Below are 23,180 nucleotides of genomic sequence, written 5' to 3'. Positions count from 1 at the left end.
TTAGGACTAACCCCTTCCTCAGTCTTTCTAACCAATTCTCACGACTTTAGATCCTCACTCCCTGTTTCTGAAGTGACCCTGCTGCTGTCATTCCTGAGCCTTTTTGCTGGTTGCCTCTCAAATTGCACAAGTGAGAGCTCTGATCAGTTCTCTCTGGTCTGGTAAGTCAGGGCTTCTCAGACTTCCCTGTGCATTATCACCCAGAAGGCTTTTGAAAACACAGCGTGCGGGCCCTCACCTGCAGGGTTTCTGATTCAGGAGGCCTGGGATGGGACCCAGGACCTGTTTGTCTCACAGATTTCTAAGTGGTGGCCCTGCTGCTGGTGAGGAAACACTGTGCTAAGGCATTAATCACCTTTCCAGGGGCTCTCAAGCCCCCAAATTCTTGTTGCCATTGTCTATACTTGTCCCTCTCCCCTAGCTTTATGGATGAAACCATTTTTTGTTTGGTTAAAACTTGAAAATACTGAGAGATTGTCATTTCAGTGAGGTTTTTCTACTTAGAATGCCCCGGATGTTCTTTCCCTCCACCTCTTCCTTACCCTGACTGAAGCCTGGCTTCCCCGTCCATCTGAACCTGTCTTCTCTCCTCACAAACTGTGGGGCCCGGGGGAGGGAGTTCACCTGACTCCCTCTGCACTCTCAGACTTGGGGCTCACACCATCTCACAGTGTTGCCTCTGCCCCCGATCAGTCCCATCTTTTGGTGGCCTCTGCTTACTTTCCTCTTTCGCTGAAGGTGATGTGGTGTGCCCCTCGGTCATTGTCCACACCTCCACCTCCTGCCATTGTTCTGGGGGCAGTGTTGTTAGTCTGCTCGGGCTGCCGTAACAAAAATACCACAGACCAGGGGCTTAAACAACAGAAATTACAGTTCTCACAGTTCTAGAGGCTGGAAGTCCTGGATCAAAGTGTCAGCAGGGTTCGGTTCTCCTGAGGCCTCTGTCCTTGGCTTGCAGACGGTGGCCTTCTCTCTCTGTCCTGACACGGTCTTCCCTCTGTGTGGTCACGTCTGTGTCCTGATCTCTTCTTCTTATGTGGGCATGAATCGCATTGGATCAGGGCCCACCCGGAGGACCTCATTTTATCTTAATCCCCTCTTTAAAAGCTCTGCCTTCCTATCCTGTCACACTCTGAGGTACTTTGGGTTAGGACTGAAACATATGAATTGGGGAGGGGACTCAATTCAGCCCCACCCCAGACATGCTGATGAGACTCTCTGAGGCCTGTGCCTGGTAATCTGCATTTTAATCAAGCATCCCAAGCAGTTTGTTTGCACATCAAGACCTCAGAGCCTCTGTGCTGCTTCTTTCAATGTTCATGTGGAAAATCTCTTCACCCACACCCTGGTCCTCATCCACTTTGCTGATCGCTACCTCTCACCCACTTACCCAGTCCCCTCCGTCCCCGTGCCTCACTCAGGATCAGCCCATGAAGCTCCTCTGAGCAACACGTCCCACCTCCGGCTCAGGCTCCTGCCTCCCAGCCCTCCCATGACCTTGATGGCACTGCACCCTGTCCCGAAACTCCTTCTAGCTCCTTACTCCCAACACTTCTCCTCGCCTGTCTCATGGATGTGTGGAGGATGGATTTTCGGGGCGAGTCTCTAAGAAGTCATCAAGGGCAGAGAAAAAGAGGTCCTGGGACTGGGCAAAGATTGGCTAGACTAGAGAGAGGATAAATCCAAGAGAGAGTTTGAAGGTGACTGTGGCGGGACTTGGTGAAAGAATGCCATGGGAACACAGCGGCGAGGTGAACTTTCTGCTCAGGATGTTGGAAAAAACTGTAGATGAGGTGCCATTTGAGTTAGGTGTTCTCTGAATAGGGATGTGACAGATAAGGAGAGATCGTGGCAGGAAGAGCATGTCTGTAGGTTATATATGTAAATGTGCACGTAACATCTTTAAACAGGGTACGAGATGTGGGGCTATCATAGCTGTTGGTTTTTGTCTTCTGTGATGCTGCTAAAGAACCCTTCCAATGAAAAAAGTCTCTAATGAAGAGCTGAATCAAAGAGCTGTCTGTCCTGGCTCTAAAGGCAGTTTGGTGCCTTCTGGGGGTCCTTGGCAGTACTTCTGAGCCCATGTCAACTTGGATTCCTCGCTCCCAGATGTTTTATCTGGCCCACATAAATTTCTCTTGTGCTGGGAACACCCACCCTGGTGTCCTTACAACACCTCTACAGGAACTTGGGTCTCTTTTTTTGGTCTGGATACTTCTCTGTAACAGTAAACAGAGCTGGTGACAAGTGCCACATCCCCCATTGGTACCATGGTATAGTGAATAATGTGCAGGGCTTCCTGGCAGTCCCTTAAGTGGAGCGTCTTAGACTCATAAGATAAGTCCCAATTTAAAACCAGTTCTCTAACTTTGAAATTGTGTACTCCTGGTTTACTACATACATACATACATACATACATACATACATACATACATACATACGTACATACATCCTAGGGCCTTTCAAAGAAGCAGTTAATGCCATGTCTGAGGGGGAAAGGCTTTCGGGAGCGGCCTCGCTGACTCACGCAGCCCCGGGACACGGACTAGACACACCGCTTATGATGTATATGCACCCTGCCCTCCCTCAGGAGCCCGGTGAGATGTAGAAGCAATGCGATCTGCAATCCCTACTGCAGGCCCGGCAGAAGTGATGCCACACCGCTGACGAGTGGGCGGGAGACCACTGGACTCGAGTGCTGAAAATCGAAGCTTGTTGTTAGTCAGTCCGAGCTGTAATTTTTAAATTAAAGTACAAGAGGCTCTGGTAGTATGTACCCATCTGTTGGAAGTCTACGCTGCTGACAGCTAACAATACAGCTAGTTTTAATTGTCCATAGACTTCCTGCCAGGATGGAGCTTGAGGACGGACCTCAATGGCTGGTGGGCTGGGAGGGGCCCCTGGAGAAGATCGGGAGCCCCGAGAACTTCCAGCCAAATGGACCTCAGCGCTCCTGAACAAAGAGGCCTGGAATTCCCAGGTGAAGGGATGGCTGCATTCCCTCATCAGTTTGCTTCTGGGAATTGCCGGGTGGTTACAGCTAAAACTGCAGAACTGTCCATCAGAATTAAGAGTCAGCAAGGCCGCTGTTCCTTCTTCCCGTTTGTGCTTCCCCATTTCAGTACTCACTCCACTTCATGCCGTTCATCCCTCTTGCTGCTCCCAGTTCTGTCACTGGGAGCTAAACACAGAAGCATCAGCTTCACTTACGCAAAGGCTGAAGGTTGAAGACACTTCGTGTTTGCATTTCAGCAGAGGTGACTGGAGAAGGCAGAAAGGCTCTAATAAGTTCAGGGGCTGTGGCCCTGTGAAGAGGCAGCGTAGGGGCAGGATGCTTTTGCTCCCACCCCCCTTGGTTCCAGTGCCCGCCTGTGCCAGCTCTGTGGGCAAGCAGTCATTCTCTGCCTGTCCTTCTAACCAGAGCTTTGGCTACACACACTGTGTCTTCACAGACCCACATGTTTAATGGTCAAATGATTTTCAGATGTCTCTACATCTCCAGATAAAAGTGGGTATATTACTGAAAACGTAATGTGTGCATTGACTTTAACTTTTTGGTGACTTGTCACATTCCTGTTATACTTTATCTTCATTTGTAGACGAATCATCAGTGAGTAGTGTCCATTTTTAAAAACAGCAGCTTTATTGCGGTATGATTCACGTCCCATACAATTCACCCCCTTAAAGTGTACAGTTCAGTGGCTTTTAGTATGTTGATAAAATCATGCATCCATCAGTACTGTCAAATTTCAGAACATTTTCATCACCCCCAGAAGAGACACAATATCCATTAGCAGTCACACTCTCCTCCCTCTACCTCACTCCTCAGACTCTGACAACCAATAGTCTCTATATTTTTTTGTCTCTGTAGATTTGCCTATTCAGGACATTTCATGTGCGTGGAATCATATAACAGGTGACCTTTTGTGTCTGGCTTCTTTCACTTAGCATATTTTCAAGGTCCCTCCACATCACAGCTCCTATTAGTACTTCATTTCTTTTTATTGCTGAGCAATATTTCATTGTACGGATAGATCACATTCAACTGTTGATGGACATTTGGGTTGTTTCTACTTTTTTGGCTATTATGAATAACGCACTATGAACATTCAGGTACAAGTGTTTGTGTAGACATATCCTTTCACTTCTCTTGGATATACACCCACCAGTGGAATTGCTGGGTTACATGGTTACTCTTTGTTTTACAGAACTGTTTTTCAAAATAGGTGCACCATTTTGCATTCCCATCAGCAATGTGTGAGGGTTCCAATTTCTCCACATCCTTGCCAACGCTTCTTCATTATTCTTTTTTCCAGGTTGTTTTGGCCATTCTGGGTCCTTTTCAGTTCCATATGAATTTTAGAATTGGCTTTTCAATTCTAAAGGATTCTGACAGAGGTTGTATTTTATCTATAGATCCATTTGGGAAGTATTACCATCTTAACAATGTTAAGTCTTCCAGTCAGTAAACATGGGATGCTTTTCCAGTTATTTAAATAATCTTTAATTTTTTCAGCAGTAGTATTTTATAGTTTTCAGAGCATAAGTTTCTCACTTGTTTTTTTAAGTTTATTCATATGTTATTCTTTTTATGCTCTTTTGAAGGGAGATGTTTTATTAATTTCATTCTCAGATTGTTTATTGCAAGAGAATAGAAATATAGTTGACCGAGTATATTAATTTAATACTCTGCAACTTTGATGAACTCATTTATTAGCTCAAATATTTTTTAATGGGATCCTTACGATTTTCTATATATAAGATCATGCCATCCATGAATAGAAATAGTTTTACTTCTTCCTTCCCAATCTGGATGCCTAACTGCCTTGGCTAAAACCTCCAGTACCATAATGAAAACAAATGTTGAAAAGCAAATACCTTTGTCTTATTTTGACCTTAAGGAAAGCATCTGGTCTGTCACCAAAAATTCTGTGTTAGCTGTAGGGTTTCATAGATGACTTTATGGTTTGATAAAGTCCCCTTTTATTCCTAGCTTGTTGATGGTTTTCTTTTTTTGTCATAAAAGAATGTTAGATTTGGGAGCGCCTGGGTAGCTCGGTCGGTTAAGCATCCGACTTCAGCTCGGGTCATGATCTCATGCTTTGTGAGTTCAAGCCCTGCGCTGGGCTCTGTGCTGACAGTTAGGAGCTTGGAGCCTGCTTCAGATTCTGTGTCTCCCTCTCTCTGTCCCTCCCCTGCTCATGCTATGTCTCTCTCTCTCAAAAATAAGTAAACATTAGAAAAAAATTTTTTAAAAAGAATGGTAGATTTTGTCATATTTTTTTTCTGAACCCATTAAAATGTTCGTTATATTTGTTTTTTATTCTATTGATGATACATTACATTAATTGATTTTCCAAACTTGTATCCTTAGGATAAATTCTACTTTGTCAAAGTATATAATTCCTCTTTATGTTGCTGGATTTGGTTTGCTAATATGTTGTTGGGGATTTTTGTATCCATATTCATAAGATATATAGGTCTGTAATTTTCTTTTCTTGTGATATCTGTGTCTGGTTTTGGTATCAGAGTAATGCTGACCTCATAAAATGAGTTGGGAAATATTCCCTCCTGTTCTTTGGAAGAATTTGAGAAGAATTGGTATTGATTCTTCTTTGAATACGTGGTAGAATTCAGTGGTGAAGACATTTATGCCTGAGCTTTACTTTGTGAGTAGTCTTTAGATTACTGATTTAATCTTTTCACTTGTTATACGTTTATTCAGACTGTCTGTTGCTGGTGGCCAGTTCTGGTAGCCATTCTTTTACTTTCATCCTATTTAGGTCTTTGAATCTACAGTGTATCTCTCTATATAGCAGATAGTTAGATCCATTATCAATTTTGCCAATCTCTGTGTAACAGTGTGACTTTTTTTGATATTTGACTGCTGACAACTTTCAAGTTACACTACCCCCCCCCCCCCCCACTTTCTGCCTAATATCTGGGCAATTTGATAAAAAGACTGGATACTTCCTCCCTTAGCACTGGTGGAAAGTTCAAGCCATGCAAGCCCTGACCCCCACAAGGGAACTCTCATCTCTTAATCACCATAAAATCCCAAGCTAGTCATCCTTCCCTGCTGTCTCAAGCCATTTTTGGACCTTCTTGGGAACCTACCATACTCTCCCCAGAACTCATTATGTGAATAATACATCTTATGTTCACTCTTGGTACATGTGTAGTGTCATCAGCCTTGATATCTGAGCAAATATGGGGTGAAAAACCCATCCTGTTTCTGCAGGATGATGACCACACTCTGACTTTTGGTTAAAATATTTAGTCCATTTACACTTAATGTAATTACTGATATGGCAGGATTTATGCCTGCCATTTTGCTATTTGTTTTCTATGTTTCAATTTTTTTTTGGTTCCTATATTTTTACATTACCACTTTCTTTTGAATTAAATAAATATTTTCTAGAATACTGTTTTGCTTCCCTTGTTTCTTTTAATATATACATTTTTTGTAATTTTTTAATGGTTGCCCAGAGAATTACAACTAACAATTTAATAGCAATCTAGTTCAGATTAGTACCAACTTAATTTCAATAATGTACAAAAACTTTGCTCCGTTGTAGGTTTGTTCTCTTCCCCCTCCTTTGTGCTATACTATCATATAAATTGCATCTTTATACATTTTAAATCCACCAGTGAAGTTTTATATTTACTGCTTTATGCAATTGTCTTTTATAAGGTATGAGAAGAAAATAATTACAATAAAAAATTACATGATACTGTCTATACATTTGCTATGTTGTTACTTTCCCTGGTGCTCTTATTTCTTTGGTTGAATTCAAGTTGCTGTCTAATGTCTAATGTGAAGGACTTCCTTTAAATATTCTTGCAGGACAGGTCAACTAGTGATGAATTTTTTTCACTTTTTGTTTATCTGGGAGTATCTTAATAGCTCCTTCATTTTTAAAAATAGACTTTATTTTTTAGAGCAGTTTTAGGTTTACAGCAAAATTGGGAGGAAGGTATAAAGATTTATCATACTCTCCATTCCCCCATACATGTGTACCCCCTCCATTATCATCATCCCCTACCAGAGTGATACGTTTTGTTATAATTAATGAGCCTACATTGATACACCCTTAGCACCCTGAGTTCATAGGTTACTTGTGGAGCACTCTTGGTACTGTACATTCTACAAATGTTTTGGACCATTTATAATGGTCCAATGGTTTGGAAAAATTTATAATTACATGTATCCACCATTATAGTATTATACAGAGTAATTTCACTGCCCTAAAAAATCCTCTGTGCTCTGTCTCTTCTTCTGTCCCTTCCCTCCTACCCAATCTCTGGCAACCATTGATCTTTTTACTGTCTCCATAGTTTTGCCTTTCCCACCCTAACATTTTTTAACTGCATCCGGACCTTTAATCCACTCATTTTATTATCACCTCTTCTTGTACTTAGTTTTTTCTGTACCTGGATGAGATTGCATGGGCCACCATTATAATCTACCTCTAAACATGCCCTTATCTTTTCTTCCCTTATATCCCTCTATCATGCTTGCCTGGATAACCTTATCCTAGGTAAAGCCAACAAGTGACCTATTCAGTTATTAAAGATTTACTGTAGTACAACATGCAGCCTTGCGAATGGCCTCATTTTATTTTTATTAAAAAAATTTTTGTCTCAAAAATAAATAAACATTAAAAAAAATTAAAAAAAAAATAAAAGGGAGAGCCTGGGTGGCTCAGTCGGTTAAGCATCCAACTTCGGCCCAGGTCATGTCTCACACTCCATGAGTTCAAGCCCCGTGTCGGGCTCTGTGCTGACAGCTCAGAGCCTGGAGCCTGCTTCGGATTCTGTGTCTCCCTCTCTCTGACCCTCCCTCGTTCATGCTTTCTTTCTCTGTTTCAAAAATAAATAAACATTAAAAAAAATTAAAAAAACATTTTTTTTAATGTTTATTTATTCTTGATAGAGACAGAGCACTAGTGGGGGAGGGGCAGAGACAGAGGGAGGCACAGAGTCTGAAGCAGGCTGCAAGCTCTGAGCTGTCAGCACAGAGCCCAATGGAGGGCTTGAACTCACAAACCATGAGATCATGACCTGAGCCAAAGTTGGGTGCTTAAGTGACTGAGCCACCCAGGCGCCCCAGGACTGGCCTTATTTTAAATTTCTGACTCAGTATATCTCAGTTTGTACTCAAGGCTCTCCCACAACCTGTCACTCCTCTGAGGCTATACCTCTGCCCTCCTTGCAGTCTCTATAGTTTCTTGAACCCTGAAAAATCTAGTCCTTTATCTATGCTCTGGTCATTCTTCTTCTTCCTCTCTAAAGAACTTCACCTTCTCTCCTGCATCATCATTTCTTTTCTCTACAGGATCATTCCCACTTGGTATAATAATCTAGTATCTCACATCTTAAATATTTTATAATAAAGCATCTTTAAACCTAATCCCCACTCCAACTATTATTTCCCTTTTGTATTCCTCTTCACTACAGACTTCTTGAGAGAGGTCTATCCAGGCATCCAGGTGCTGTACCCACTTTCTCACTTCTTTCTCACTCTGTTCAAACTCTTGCTGTAGGGATTCTTCCCTTCCCCCACAATTTCACTGAGGCTGCTCTTGTCCTCAACACAAATACTTTCCATGTAGCTAAACCAAAGATCACTCTCTATCTTTGGTGGCATTTACTTCTGAAATCATTCCTGCCTTCTCTTGGCTTCAGAGACATGTCCCCCCTGCTTCCGTGGCTGCTTCTCATCTGAGTTGCTAGCTTCTTCTGGGCTTGATCCCTAATGTTGGTGTCCCTCTAATCCTTGTCTACATCCTCTCCATGGGGGATCTCATCTGGTCCCATAGATTTCAGTGGAATCCATGTGCCAGTGATGACCAGTCATGCCAACAGTCCTGACTCCCCAGACACACATGCAATTGCCATCTTGGCCTCTCTTTATGAACATCTAATAGACACCACAAATTTATAATGTACAAACAGAACCATTGATCTGTATCTCCAAACCTATCCTTCCCCCTAGGCATCCATACTTCTTATTGGGAACAGTACCCAGTTGCCCAAGCCAAAACCCTAGGAGTCATCCATGATTCCTCTTTCCCTCAATTACTTATCCAACCCATCACCAAGTACTGTTGGTTCTCCCTCAAAAATAGATCTTTAATCTACTGGCTTCTCTCCATCTCCACAGCACCCCAGTCTTAAGCACTCTCCTCTCTTTTCTAGACAACTGTAATTATTCTGTTAACTGGCCTCTTTGATTCACTCCTACAATCAGTTCTCCACATGGCAGCCAGAGTACCGTTTAAAACATAAATCAGATCAAGTTACGTGCTCACTAAAAGTGCTCTAATGACTTCCCATTAGAAAGTCACGCTTTTACCTTGACCTGTCATACCCCCAGTGCTGGCCTTGTCCCCCTTCTGGACTTCATCTAACCCCCCTGCTCCCCTCCCCAAGACATACTAGCCTTCTCTCTGCTGGAACATTTGCTACTCATACCCATCCCCACCCTGGGGCTTCATACTTACCTGTACCCTCTTCTCTCAGAGCTTCCTGTGGTCCGCTCCTGTCATTAGCATTTTGCCAGACATCACCTCCTCGCTGAATCTCTAAATCCTTTACACTCACTCACCACACTCCCCCTCCCCACTTCCATTCCACTTTAGGGCACCCTGCTCCTATGTAATCTTTGTTGCAGACGTAACTCAGAAATTTCCCCGGTTATAATTTGTTATGATTTTACTGTCCATCTTTCCTCTCCACCTGCCCCCTCTCAACTCTGCTGTAACCGTGGGGACAGGAGTCTGTTGGACTTGCTCGCTGCTGATTCCCTGTCCTATCATGATGCCGAACACCGACTGGGCTTCAGTCAACATATACAGGACCAATGAGTGAATGAGTGAGTGAATGAGTGAATGAACTTTGCTTTCTAGCTTATTTGAAGTGAGAAGGGAGGCTGTGATGTGTGGGGATGCAGTCCACCTCCTCCAAGGTACATTTTCAACAGAGAAAGGACCTGCTGCCCCTCCCACGGTGGCTGCATTTTGTGCCTTTCAGTTCTGAAGAAAAGGGGGGCTCAGTTCTGTTTCACAAAGAAAAATTCTCTTACTAGGGAAGACAGGACACATATGAATTGGAGGACAACCTAAGACAAAAGAATCTGCTGGGTTGGATGGAATCAAGTGTCGAAATACTTGAATCAGACCTGTGGTCCCCAAACACTGCCAACCCCATCAGAGTCTCCTGGGGGAGCATGTAAACAAAGCAGTTTTAGGGATCCCACCTCTGGAGACTAAAATTTGGGAAGCCTAGGTGGGGCACAGGAATCTGCATTCTTCAAGAATTTCCCAGGGGATTCTGATGCTTGACCAGGACTGGGAGCCTCTGGTTTATGTGGGAAGAGGGACGCTGATCCTGGAGTGGGTTGAGTCAGGATTTGTGTAGCTGGGGAGGGAGCAGGGCCAGCCCAAGCAAGACTTGGAGGGAAAGAGGGAGGAGGCACTTAGAGGCAGGAGCAGCAGGGCCAGTGCTGGGAGCAGGGGGTGGCCAGCCACTATGTCCCTTTCTCTACCTGACAGTGGCCCGGTACCGTGTGACCGTGTGCACCGGAGAACTCGAAGGCGCAGGAACCGATGCCAACGTCTACCTGTGCCTTTTTGGCGACGTGGGGGACACCGGGGAGCGGCTGCTCTACAACTGCAGGAACAACACCGACCTGTTTGAGAAGGGCAATGTGAGTGCAGCCATGCCCCTCCCCCGTGCGGCTCAACTGGTCCCAGGTCCCATGCCCTTGTCTTCTGTCTTCCCTTCTCTGCTAAGGTAGAGCTGATATGGGTGCTGGGACCCAGCTGTCAGAGAGGCTTGCTCAGGGGAATGGCGAACTAGCATGCACGGCACCCTCCAGGCTCCTGGGACTGTTCAGGTGGGGCCTGAAGAGCCACCCAGGAGGGGTCATGGTCCCCTCCCCACCTTAAGCATTGAGAAGGGGGCAGAATAGGAGGACATTTGGGGAAGTATGAGTGGCACCTTTCTTCCCTCAGAGGTGGCCAGGTAGGGAGGAATGCTGGGCACCTTGCGTGTGGACCAGAGGACACAGGCTAGTGGAAAGGTGGGAACTTTGCCTTCTCCGCTCGACATGACCACTGGGGGCACCTTGTCGTTTCCTTTTGAAAGAAAAACCAAGAAAGCACTAAACATGGGAATGGAAGAGTTGGGATCTGCTCCTAGCCTCCTTACTGATGTGCTGGGTGTCCCCCTCATTTTCAGCATCTGTCAGATGGGTTTCCTGGGGAGGCCGAGTGGGGCAATGGGAAAAGTGGCGGGCAGATCTGGGGGCAAACCCAGCCTGGGGCCAGTAGCTCCCTTCCCCCAGCCTATTTTCCCATGTCTAAAATGGGGAAGGGATGGATGCCTACCTGTAGCCAGCTGATGTGAACATTAGGGATGCACATATATTCCCCCCCCCCCCCCCCCCCCCCCCCCCCGCCAACAGACCTGGCCTGCAGCACAGAACAGGTGCTCAGTAGAGTGGTTGTTGCAGTAATGGGAGGCTGGAGGTGCTTACCAGGTGAAGCAGATTTGCAGACTGACCTCACATAAGTCTTGGCTCTTTCCCTGCCTGGCGATGGCAGGACAAGCCCTGGAACTCGAGTGGAGGTCTCTCCGAGGCCAATACAGGCTGGCCTCGTTCTTGGGTGGCAAAAGTAATCTGAGTGTTGTGGGTACATGGAGGTTCATTGGCGAGGGATGGAGAGGGAGAGTTCACATAGATGAATATGTTTCCTCTCTCCCTCCCACCTACCCACCCTTTCTTTTTCCTTCTACCTCTTCTGACTCCTTTGTGCACCAGTCCCACACTCGTGTTTCTGTTCCTGGAGGCTCCCAGATGTCCTCATGTAGGCTTGGCAACTCTCCAGCCCCTACTGTATTTCTGCTGCCCCATTAGCAGGCAGAACGGTGAAATTAGCAAGACCACTAGTCCCCCAGTCAGTATCTTTCTGTGGCAGGAGCCCAAGTTGATTAGCCAGGGAATTAATTCATGATAAATGGTTAGTGACTGGTAACAGCCTAATGTGTCCTCCTGGGATATCTGCCATTTAGAAGGAGATCATAAAAGGACGCCTGGGTGGCTCAGTCCATTGAGCGTCTGACTTCGGCTCAGGTGATGATCTCACAGTTTGTGAGTTTGAGCCCCGTGTCGGGCTCTGTGCCATCAGCTCGGAGCCTGGAGCCTGCTTCAGATTCTGTGTCTCCTTCTCTCTCTGCCCCTCCCCCACTTGTGCTCTGTCTCTCAAAAATAAATAAATGTAAAAAAAAAAATTAAAAAAAAGATCATAAGGAATGGCCATTGTTTAACCAAGAAACATAGACTTCCATTGTTGGGAACTTGATATCGAGTGACTTCCCAGTGGGAGCAGTTAGAGAAGGGGTAATACCTGTTCTTTCTAGGTATCCCCCAGCCCACCTGTGAAAGACCAGTAGTCCAACCCATCAGCCCTGGCTTTTTTGATTTCTGGGCCCGTGTTTTCCCTTGGTGTTTGGGTCCTAAGGGAGCCACTGTCCAACTGACCCTGCTGTCTTCCCCATTTGAAGGCTGACGAGTTCACCATTGAGTCAGTCACCATGCGGAAAGTGAGGCGGGTGAGGATCAGGCACGACGGCAAAGGTGGGGGCAGCGGCTGGTTCCTGGAGCGCGTGCTCGTGAGAGAAGAAGGGCAGCCTGAGAGTGACAACGTAGAGTTCCCGTGTCTCAGGTGCGTGGGGCCTGCTGCTGCTGGCGCTCTCCCGCCTCGGTCCTGGGCCTCCGGCTTGGGAAGACTCAGCCCTACCCACCGCCGTGGACCGGGGAGCGGAGTAGTGGCTGAAGGATGTAGCTGGTGCAAGAAAGAGATGGCCCTCCCGATGGCACTTAGACCTGAGTCCCCACCCCACCCGCAGGTGCGGAGACCCAGCTCAGGTGTCCGGTGCGCGGCTACTGTGCCTATTTATGTACCAAAGCGTTCTTACTTTTTAAAGATACAATATGGCAATTGCAGAATGTAACTGAGTTACCTCGGAGTGTTAGTCTCCTGCTCAATGAAACTTAAAAAAAAAAAAATGAAGATTTAAGATCAGAAGATCAGAGGGTGGATGGATGGCAAGGAGCAGAGAGGGTGGTGGGTGCTCCAGGCTGGAGGGGTGGCATGAGGCACGGGCCTGAGGAGGGGGCTCATGCAGAGGCCGGCAAGGGGCTGACATGCACGTGGGGATGAAGCACGAGGTGGGAGAGTTCTGGTCACCCACTCCTTTCCCCCCTACTGGACCAGGAGGCTGCCTGGCTGATAGCTGGATGGAGCAGACTTATTCCCATCCACTCAAAAGATATTTATTAAGCACTTGCTCACACTTGCTCCCTGACATCATGCAGTGCGTAGCCTAGAGGGGGACTAAACAATAAGGAAGTGAATAAACGATGAAAGCTGTACTCATGGACTGTGAGGAACGGGATGAAGGAAACCGCACGATGGCGTGGAGGCTGCTGGGAGTGGCCACACTGAGGTGGGGTGGCTTCGAGGTGGGGGCGCTGGGTAATTTCTGTCTGCAGAGGGGACAGTGAGACTGGCTTCCTGAGGAATAAAAAGGAAAGCAGCAGGGCTTCTGGATGGAAGGTTCAAAGGGGAAGCGAAGCCTGATAGGAAGCTTTGCGGGGCCCATGATGTATTAGTTTGCCGGGCTGCTGTAATAACACGCCACAGATCGAGTGGCTTACACCACAGGATTGTTGACGCATAGTTACAGAGGCCAGAAGTTCAAACTCAAGGTATCAGCAGGGCCGTGTCCCCTCTGAAGGAGCTCTGCACAGGGTTTGCCCCATGCTTCTCAGCTTCTGGTGGCCACAGGCTTTCTTGGCGATTAGATGGCCACCTTCTCCCTGTGTCTTCACGTTGCCTTCCCTCTGTGCATGTCTGTGTCTGTGTTCACATTTCCCTTTTTTATGAGGATACCAGTCATTTTGGAGTAAGGCCTGCCCTACGGTGACCTCATGTGAACTTGGTTACCCCTGTAAGGACACTATTTCCCAATAAGGTCACATTCTGTGGTACTAGGGATTAAGACTTTAACATATCAGGGCACCTGGGTAGCTCGGTCTGTTAAGCGTCTGACTCTTGATTTCAGCTCAGGTCATGATCTCGCAGTTCATGAGTTGGAGCCCTGCGTCAGACTCTGTGCTGATGGCTCAGAGCCTGGAGCCTGCTTCAGATTCTGTGTCTCCCTCTCTCTCTGCACCCCCCCCCCCACTCATGCTCTGTCTCTATCCCTCTAAAATAAATAAACACTAAAAAAAATTTAAAAAAGACTTTAACGTATCACTTTGAGGGGATGCATTTAAACCTGTAACATGGCAGCTCGGCTCTAGGGGGTCGCAGTGGAGGTGGGGAGAAAGGGCCACACTGGAAGCAGATCCCAGAGGTAGAGATCATAGGATGTGCCCACAAGAGAGAGGGGAAGTGGAGACCCCAAGTCTCTGCCTTCGGCAGATGGGCAGAGGTCATGCTCTTGCTGAAGTGGGGAGCCTGGGGAGGAAGGGTTCTGGGTGGGGAGGGGGAGGGGAGGAAGGTTTGAGGGTGGAGATGGGCTGGACTCGGGAGGTTTAGCCGGGGCACGTTAGGTTTGAGATGCTTGTGAATCGAGTAGCCAGAATCAGACCATGAGAAATAGATCCAGGAAATGAGAGCGTAGTGATGGAATTTAAAGTCAGGGAAATGCATAGGATCCTTCAGGGAGAGCATGGATAAAGAACGGTGAAGACCGAGCCCTGAGACAGGCCAGTAAGAGGATGAGGAATCTGGAAAGGGGATGAGGCAAAAGTTGGTGTGTCCACACTGCCTGCCTTACTACACGCATGATGCAGGGGGAGTGTGGGACCAGGAGTCTTAGCCATTTCCCTGCTGTGTGGCTTTGGGCAAATTTCTTAACCTCTCTGGTCTTCTGCACCTTCCTGCCCAGCATGTGTCTTACGGTGATGGGGAGGATGGAATGGGATTGCACTTTGAAAGGAGCCAGTCTGCCAGAGGCACAGGTGATGCTGATTGCAGGGCACAAGGCAAGCTGAGGCCCCCAAACACCCCAGAGCCCTCTCTGCCCCCAGACACATAAAGTGTTCATGCATTTTTGAGAAAATGGCTTCTCGTACCTTTCTGAGGCATGTGGTGATGGCATTTGCCGACTCGGGACCCAGGAGGACTTTGAAGAAGCTGGAGGCGGGGCTGGAGCTCCATGCTGGTTCTTTTTTCACCTGAGCTGGGAGAGGACAAACCAGGCCTCTTTCTCCCAACTTCTCTGCCAGGGTCAGGTAGGGTGAGCGGTTTAGCTCTGGCAGGTGTGTGTGTGTGTGTGTGTGTGTGTGTGTGTGTGTGTGTACGTGTGTGTGCATGCTTGTACATTCTTGTGAGCCCAGGGAAAGAGCAATAAAGTCACCTGTAGAAGGGCTCACCCATTGAGCAGCCTCTGGGTGCTGGGCCCAAGCGTCTGAAGCTGAAAGAAAACGGCTGTATTTGGAAATCTCGATCGATACCCTGTAAGTACTTCATTGGAAACTGAAATGGCAAGCCACGGTGTCCCTTTACTGCTGCGGTGGGCCTGGGGATGGGTGAGTGGTGGAGAGAAGGTTGGGAGGGAGCATGGGTTTTCCGATGGCGGAGGGCCTGCTGGATCCATCCTCCCCGTCCCCGTGAGTGGTGGCCAGAGCCACACCCTTCTCTGCAGTCTGCATCTGTGGGAAATGCCGGGTGACCTCTGCAGGCAGTGACCTCCGCAGGACAGGGGTGGCGGCTCCTAACGGAGGGGCTCTAGGCAGTAGTCCCCACTCGCAAATATCTCTCCCTGACCCCCACCCACGCTGGTGTCAGCCTCAGAATTTTACAATTGCGTCTTCACATCTTGGAATCCCGAATGATTGTGGCGTTCTAGGCTCACAGCATTGAGAAGCCCATGGCGAGTGCAGCCACTCAGCTGCCAGCTAACATTTTGTGTGAGCTAACAGCCGGCAGGTGGGCGTGTAAGTTCGTGTGCTTGGGGCGGGGGCAAGAGAGAAGGGATGGGGATGCCGACACTCAGGTGGGGGTATGTTGCAGAGAGACCGTGGTTCCCGGAGGCCTGAGCTCCGTGTCAGGAGGGCTGGGGCGGAGGCACACCTTGGCTTCCTTCGATGGCTTCTGTGGCCAGGGAGGTGCCTCCCTGCCAGGAGTATAACAGGGCTGGGTTGCCAAGACCAGCTGTAACACAGAGGCAGATGGGGAGACACTGGTCAAGAGAGGAGTGCCTTGGCTTCCCCGCGGTGCTGGAGATCACCGAGGTTGTCTCTTCTGCTGCCGTCACCTATATCACAGACCCTCGTGAGTCCTGGGGCCTGGGCACCTGGTGCTTGCACGGTCGTCTCATTTCTCAGGCTGCATCCCATGCTCGGGGCAGATGGCGCTTTTTGGGTGACCAGTGCAATATGTTGCCCCCAGGTGGGTGACCAGCAGAGAGCTGGGGCCATGGCCCACTCTGACGTATAGAGGAGTCACCACCATCGAACCCAGCCCTGTAGGGTCCAGACCCAACTTCTCCTTATTGGCAAATCTCATTCTTCCTTGAGGACTCAGAGCAGAGCCCCTTCCCCACAAACTGTCCTCATTGCTCTGAATTCCTGTTGCACTTACTCTGGTTCGACAGCCATCCTTGTCCTGGTCTTCAGCACTTTGGCCGGTCTAGCCTGTCTTCTTAACTGGACAGTAGGTTCTCTAAGGGCCGAGCTGTGTCTTTACTGATCTCCATGCATCATCTCTGCCGTCTCCCCTCCCCAGAGCCCTCAGCACACTGCCACACACATGGTAGGCTCTCCCAAAACGAGGTGATTGTTTTTGATGATAACAGTGACACCAGTGTTCATGACTTTCAGGACAAGCTCTTTACTGTGATTGCCAAGGTCCTACATCCTGTGACCCTTCCACCTGTCTAGCCTTCTTTGCTGCAGGCTAGCTGCCCTTCCCCCGCTGCCTTCCATCCACACTGGCCTTCCACCAGCTCCCAGAGGCTCTGCTCTGTCCCAACATTTGCTGTTCCCTGGAGATGGCACCTTCTTCTTCTCCCAGCTAACTCCTTGTCACCCTTCCGACATCAGCCAGTACTGCCTCGTCAGGGCCGTCTTCCTCCCCAGTCTGGGCAGGGACCTTTGTTCTCAGCCCCTCTAGAGCCTTTTCCTTTGCTGAATTCCCAGTTTTGGCCTTTCTGGTGACTCTCCACGAACAGTGTGATGGCTGGTTGTTGGCCACTCAAAGAACTAACAGCCCCTTGTCTGCCCAACAGGTGGCTGGACAAGGATAAGGATGATGGTCAGTTGGTCCGAGAGTTGCTGCCCAGTGATAGCAATGCAACACTGAAGAGTAAGTTGTCCCGAGACCAGGTGGTGGGTGTGCCCCTGACGAGAGAGGCGTCCTCCCGGCTCTTGCACTGTTCACATCATTCCCGGAGGGCAGCAGCGGGGAGGGCGGAGGGGAAGAGGCTCTGAGGGAGGATCTGGAATCCTCTTCTCTGTAGTCTCTTTGTGGCATTGGGTATGGGCCCCTGAGTGCACACAGGCCTCTGTTGATGAGAGCAACAAAGGAGGCAGCACCAGCCAAACAGACGTGTCTATCCTCCCTTGTGCACCTACGATGCAGACCTTTCTGGGTGATAAAATGGAAGAACACCAACATGGCATCCTGTTTCGTGACAGGGAGCTTCGGGCCCACATGAGGATTTCACTCCTGGCTGGCTACTTCTGAACTATTGACATCTTGAGCCAAACATGTAACCTTCTAAGGCTCTGATTCCTCACTTGTAAAGCCAAGATCAGAATACATATACAGTGCATATATAATGTGCTAAACACGGTCTGCAAAGCTTGATGTTCCTTTGTTTCAGTGTCTTCATCCATCAGATGAGAAACTGGACAGGGTGGTTGTTTGAGGTCCTTCATTCAAGTCTTTTACACTCAGTGGTCTTTGAATGCTTTCCTGTTGTCGGCATGTTCATACCTTGTGGGCAGGCCAAACAGGGATCAGCGTCCCAGTGTTGTTGAGGGGACCTGGCAGAGATGAAGGGAGCCCTGCCCCATCACAGGGCAACTTACGGAGAGCGAGGGTTAGGCTGCTGACCACCACCCCCCGCCCCCTGCCGTAAACCAGTGTCCTGCCCTGGCTGCAGATTGCCTTCCTGCTGCAGCCCTTTCCACCCACCCTGCACTAATCCCTCCCTCCCTGCCTCCCATCTTGGACTCCCAGACTTCCGCTACCACATCAGCCTGAAGACCGGGGACGTCTCTGGGGCCAGTACAGATTCCAGGGTCTACATCAAGCTCTATGGGGATAAATCTGACACCATCAAGCAAATTCTTCTCGTCTCTGACAACAACCTGCAGGACTATTTTGAACGTGGCCGGGTGGATGAGTTCACGCTGGAGACCCTGAACATTGGAACTGTAAGTCTCCTTCCTAAGACCATGTGACATGCTCTCACCCACCCCGCATGTGTCCACGTGTGGGTGCACGCACACACTCACATGCACACGCACTCATGCACACATTGCACACTCACATACACACAAACACACTCTCACATGCACATGGGTGAACACATTTTAAAGGGAAAAAATGCCCTCTTGGGGATTAGCGAAGTACATTATTTTCCAGCTATGACCCGGAGCAGCAGAATATATGTGAACAGTGGTTAAGCTCCCAGAGTCCGTTTAGGGACAGAATGTGTATTTTTGGTGTCTGTAGTTCCAACATTTCCTTTACCTACATAGGCAAGACCAATGTAGCTGGGTCCCAGACACTGGAGAAGGGGACACAGGCATGTGGGGAAGGAAAAGAGGAGAAGGGAAGAAATGAAAAGAGGGGCTGAAAATCTTCCCAATTCCAAACTTGAGTATCCATCTATCTGAATTATGCTTAGGAAACCTGTTTCAATGTACAACCCCAGCAACACTGGAGAGATACTGCCTTAGAAGATGGCACCTGAGGGTGTCCCTCTGTCAAGGACCCAGTGGCCCGGCTGCTAGAAGTCTGAGCAGTTCATCTAGAAGAACACAGATCTAATGCCCTCAACCATAGTGTTGGAAACTTTTCTGGAAATGTCCAAGCTGGGCTTCTTGTTAGCACCTGTCCTTCTCAAGGTGTGGCTAGCAGGAATTGGGATGCTGACAAGCTCCCATCTGTGACCTTACTTTCCTGTCCCTTTCCCCTCTCTCTAAGCCTCACCATATTTCAGGTACTCCATCAAAGTGCTCTCATGTCAGTCATTTATCCCTTGATGGTAATGAGCTTAAATCACAGTCTTCCTTCCTCAAAATGTGTTTACATTTTCAGCTGAATTAATAATCGTGGAGTGAGCTGCTGTTCCCTTTACTGAGGATTTCTGGCAATATCCCCAGATAGATGAGACATCTGAGGGGAGGGGGATGGCATCTGGGGCCTTTCCTTGCTTTTTTGAAACCCCCTCAACAAGCAGTGTGGCCAAGAGGTTGGGAGAGCCAGCTCTGGCTGCTGACAGCCCAAGGCTCCACGTTTCCACTTACCTGCTGAGCCTGTAAGTTTCTTCACCTTGGCTTGTCCTCATTCATAACAACAGGGGACACCAGGGGGATTGTTATTGGCATTAACCATGTTGATAGCACCCACATGCCCACAGTAGGTGCTCAGTAAGCTGGCGGTTAATCAACAGTCGCGCCATGTAGGTGCTAGGCATTCTGGAATTGAAAGAACTTCAGGAGTTCTGTCCTTAAGGAGCTTCCCATCCTGTCAGGTAGAAGACACTTGTCCCTGTCTTTATTCTTCCAGCTGATCCCATTGCTGTCCCAGTACCACAGACAATGAAGCTCTCCTGTGGCCCTTGGCACTCACCCAGAAGGCTGTCAGGCTTTGTAAACAAAGCTTGTTTCCTTCCTACGATTCCAGGGGACCCAGGCTACATGCACTCCGTTCTGAGGCTATTTTCATTATCAGCCGCAAGAGGCACTTAGCACTCATAAGAGCGAGAACAGGGCTTAGAGGAACAATTTTCTAACTCTAGCCTTCTGGCACCAGACTCATGGCTAGCATTACCCCTTCAAACCATCACAGAGAGAAGCTGAGGGGAGGGGGAGGGACCAGCAGGGATCTCAAGGCTATTTGATAATTCCGTCTAATGTTCGAATCACCCCGTAAACAGCATTAAAAAACAAAACAAAACACACTAAAGGGATTTGAACATTGAAGAACCAAGTACTCGTGAGGATGGTAACATGATGATCTACGCAGTGGTCTGTGTTAAATGTAAAGATGTTAAAATGTAAAATAGCAAAGCAAGTGGACTACTGAGCATTACTGGAAAGAGAAAGATGTTCCTCAGGGCCAAGAGTGAGAGAAGGGATTGAGCACAGAACCGAGGGGTACATCAGAGAAGAAATGCAGAAATGGGTACGGTACTGTCTTGTTTAAACAAAGCAAAGCCAAACCAATAACACGGCTACCGAAGCAAATGGTTAATGTTTTGAATGTTTGCTTCCTTGTGTGGCCACCACTCAACACAATCACAGACATACTGGAGTCACACCCGCTCCCCAACTTGCTTCTCACAACTACCACAAGGGTGAGCTCCTCTTAAGGGAGGGAACAAAGGCTCTGGGCGGGAGAAGTGCCCCGACTGGCTGATGGTGGACAAGACTGGGACCCAGCCTCCTCCTGCTGAGCCCCCCTCTTCTGGGGAGCTGGAGGTCTGGGTCAAGGAAAGCAGTTTGTACCAGTGTTGGTGGTGGGTGGGAGGTGGGTGGAAGCATGGAGATTTCTGTGCACCAGCTCTTTGCTCACTCGCACCCTGGGTTTCTTTCTAGATCAGTCGGCTGGTGATTGGGCATGACAGCACGGGCATGCACGCCAGCTGGTTCCTCGGCAGTGTCCAGATCCGCGTGCCCCGCCAAGGCAAGCAGTACACCTTCCCTGCCAACCGCTGGCTGGACAAGAACCAAGCTGATGGGCGCCTGGAGGTGGAGCTCTATCCCAGTGAGGTCGTGGAGATCCAGAAATGTATGGAAGCAGCAGTGATGGGACCATCAGCATTGTTTCCCTGCAGGATGGGGTTGTGGGGAAGGAGAAGGGACTGTGGGGTGACTTAACTTGATTCCAAGGGGGAGGCATAGGGGAGATGATGGGGCTTCTGATTGCCTGCGGTGCCATGGTTCTAGGAGGGGAAAAGCGGCTCAGTTTACAGATAGGGAAAGTGAGGACTCTGTGGATGAAATATTTTTTTCTGGAATAAAGGCAGCAAATGACTCTATTAAGAAATGTACATTCTCAGCCCTGTGTACAGGAGTTTGAGACATAGTCTGTGTCTTCTTCTGGGAAGACTGGCTGAGGAGATAAAGCTGTTTATTTATTCATTTATTGAATAAGTATATATAGTGACTGTTTCTCTGAGCCAGCGCTGCCCTAGGCACAAAATAGGCGAAACTTGCCCTTGTGGAATTTACATTCTACCAGGGGAGGCAAACAATAAATATATAATACAATGCCAAGTAAGAGCTATGAAGAAAATGAAGCAGGATAGGATGTTAGTAATGACATGGGGGTGGGGGACTTTTTTGGACAGGATGACAACATCTCTGAATGAGGGTGAAGTTCACAGTGATCTCTCCTCAACTATCCTGTAGGTTTCTTGACGGCTGTATCATATACACATGCTGTGTAATGGTACCTGCCACTGTGAAGAATCAACTCTTTCTCTTTTTAGAAGTTAGAACTTGATTTCCATCACAATAATACAGGTACTAGTTAATAAGATACAGATTTTTAGAAAGCAGTAGTTTCTTTCTCCTTACCATCTCCCTTCTTCAAAGGTAACAGTTGCTTTCACTTTCCCTCTGAAGTTAATCTCCATATTTTTAATAATTTGCTTGCCAATTCCTTGATTATTTTATTCATAGACATGAACTCTTGACTTCTTACAATGGAAGAGGAGGGTTTAGCTCTTTTAACACACATGAATGTGTGTGTGTGTGTGTGTGTGTGTGCATCCATTCCTCCCAGCCTTCAATAAAACTAAATCAGTATTCAATTTTTACATTATTATGACTATGTAAATAGTATACATTCTGAAACACATACTGTATGATGATAACATTTCAATTTTTGTACAACTCTTTGTTTTTTCTGGAGTTAATGATAGCCTCAGTTTTCATCTATATAGTTTTCTATATACCCATCTGTATTTCTATATACCCACCTATCTGTATTAGTTTGCTAGGGCTGCCATAAAAAAATACCACAGAATAGATGGCTTAAACAACAGAAATCTATTTTCTCACAGTTCCAGAAGCCAGAAGTCCACGACCAGGGTGTCAGCAGATCACATTTCTTCTGAGGCCTTTTCTTTGCCTTGCAAATAGCTGCCTTCTTGCTGCATGTTCACATGGTCTTTCCTTTAGGTATTTGCATGTCTGTGTCCTAGTATCTTCCTCTTATAAAGATACCAGTCATATAGGATTAGGGCCTCACTTTAATGACCACAATTGAACTTAATTTTCTCTTTAAAGTTCCTATCTCTAAGTCACATTCTGAGATACTAGGGGTTAGGACTTCAATACATGATTTGCGTTGGAGTACGAGATAATTCTCCCATAACATCATTTTATCTCCATCTCCCCAATAGAACTAAAATTCTTTTCATAATTCTGTTTCCTCTCTACCTCCTTCCGCTCACTCCTTGCCCCAAGACATTCCTTTAGGAACCTCTGTCCTCCTGCTCTCTAGGCTGCCATGAAGCTGTCCTTTTGGGACTTCCTTTTGCCCATCTTTTTGGAAATTCCTTTCTTTTTTGATTTCCTATTTCCTGGACTTCATGTCTTTCTCTTCTTTGGTTTCTGCCTTCTTTTCATTTCTACTGGATAGCTTCCTGAGAAAATGTGCATGGAAGAGAAAAGTTGAGACCTTGCATGTCTGGGAATGTCTCACAATTGATCAGGAATTTGGCTCATTATAGAATTCTTAGTTAGAATTCATTTTCCCTTAAAGTTTAGAAGGAATTATTCTACCATTTTCTAACTCCCAGTGTTGCAGTTTGGAAGTCTGATACCATTCTGTTATCCAACCCTTTAGGGTTTTTTCTCTCTAGAAGTTTATGGGATCCTATTTTTATACCTGGCATTCTGAAATTTCATGATGTCC

At 47.4% G+C, this 23,180-nt stretch overlaps 1 protein-coding gene across 1 annotated transcript in view; it reads left to right on the top strand.

Moving 5' to 3' along the window:
- The window catches only part of LOXHD1 (lipoxygenase homology PLAT domains 1), a 162,619-nt gene that overhangs the window by 67,823 nt on the left and 71,616 nt on the right, over positions 1 to 23,180 (top strand). The window contains exons 13-17 of the mRNA XM_060613756.3: positions 10,557 to 10,711; positions 12,571 to 12,731; positions 17,308 to 17,384; positions 18,264 to 18,460; positions 20,852 to 21,044. Coding sequence (XP_060469739.3) covers positions 10,557 to 10,711; positions 12,571 to 12,731; positions 17,308 to 17,384; positions 18,264 to 18,460; positions 20,852 to 21,044 — 783 coding nt within the window. The remainder of the gene's footprint in view (positions 1 to 10,556; positions 10,712 to 12,570; positions 12,732 to 17,307; positions 17,385 to 18,263; positions 18,461 to 20,851; positions 21,045 to 23,180) is intronic.

Source organism: Panthera onca, chromosome D3, assembly GCF_046562875.1.
Source record: "Panthera onca isolate mPanOnc1 chromosome D3, mPanOnc1 haplotype 2, whole genome shotgun sequence".
Classification (NCBI taxonomy): domain Eukaryota; kingdom Metazoa; phylum Chordata; class Mammalia; order Carnivora; family Felidae; genus Panthera; species Panthera onca.
This window is presented reverse-complemented; position numbering and strand designations above follow the sequence as displayed.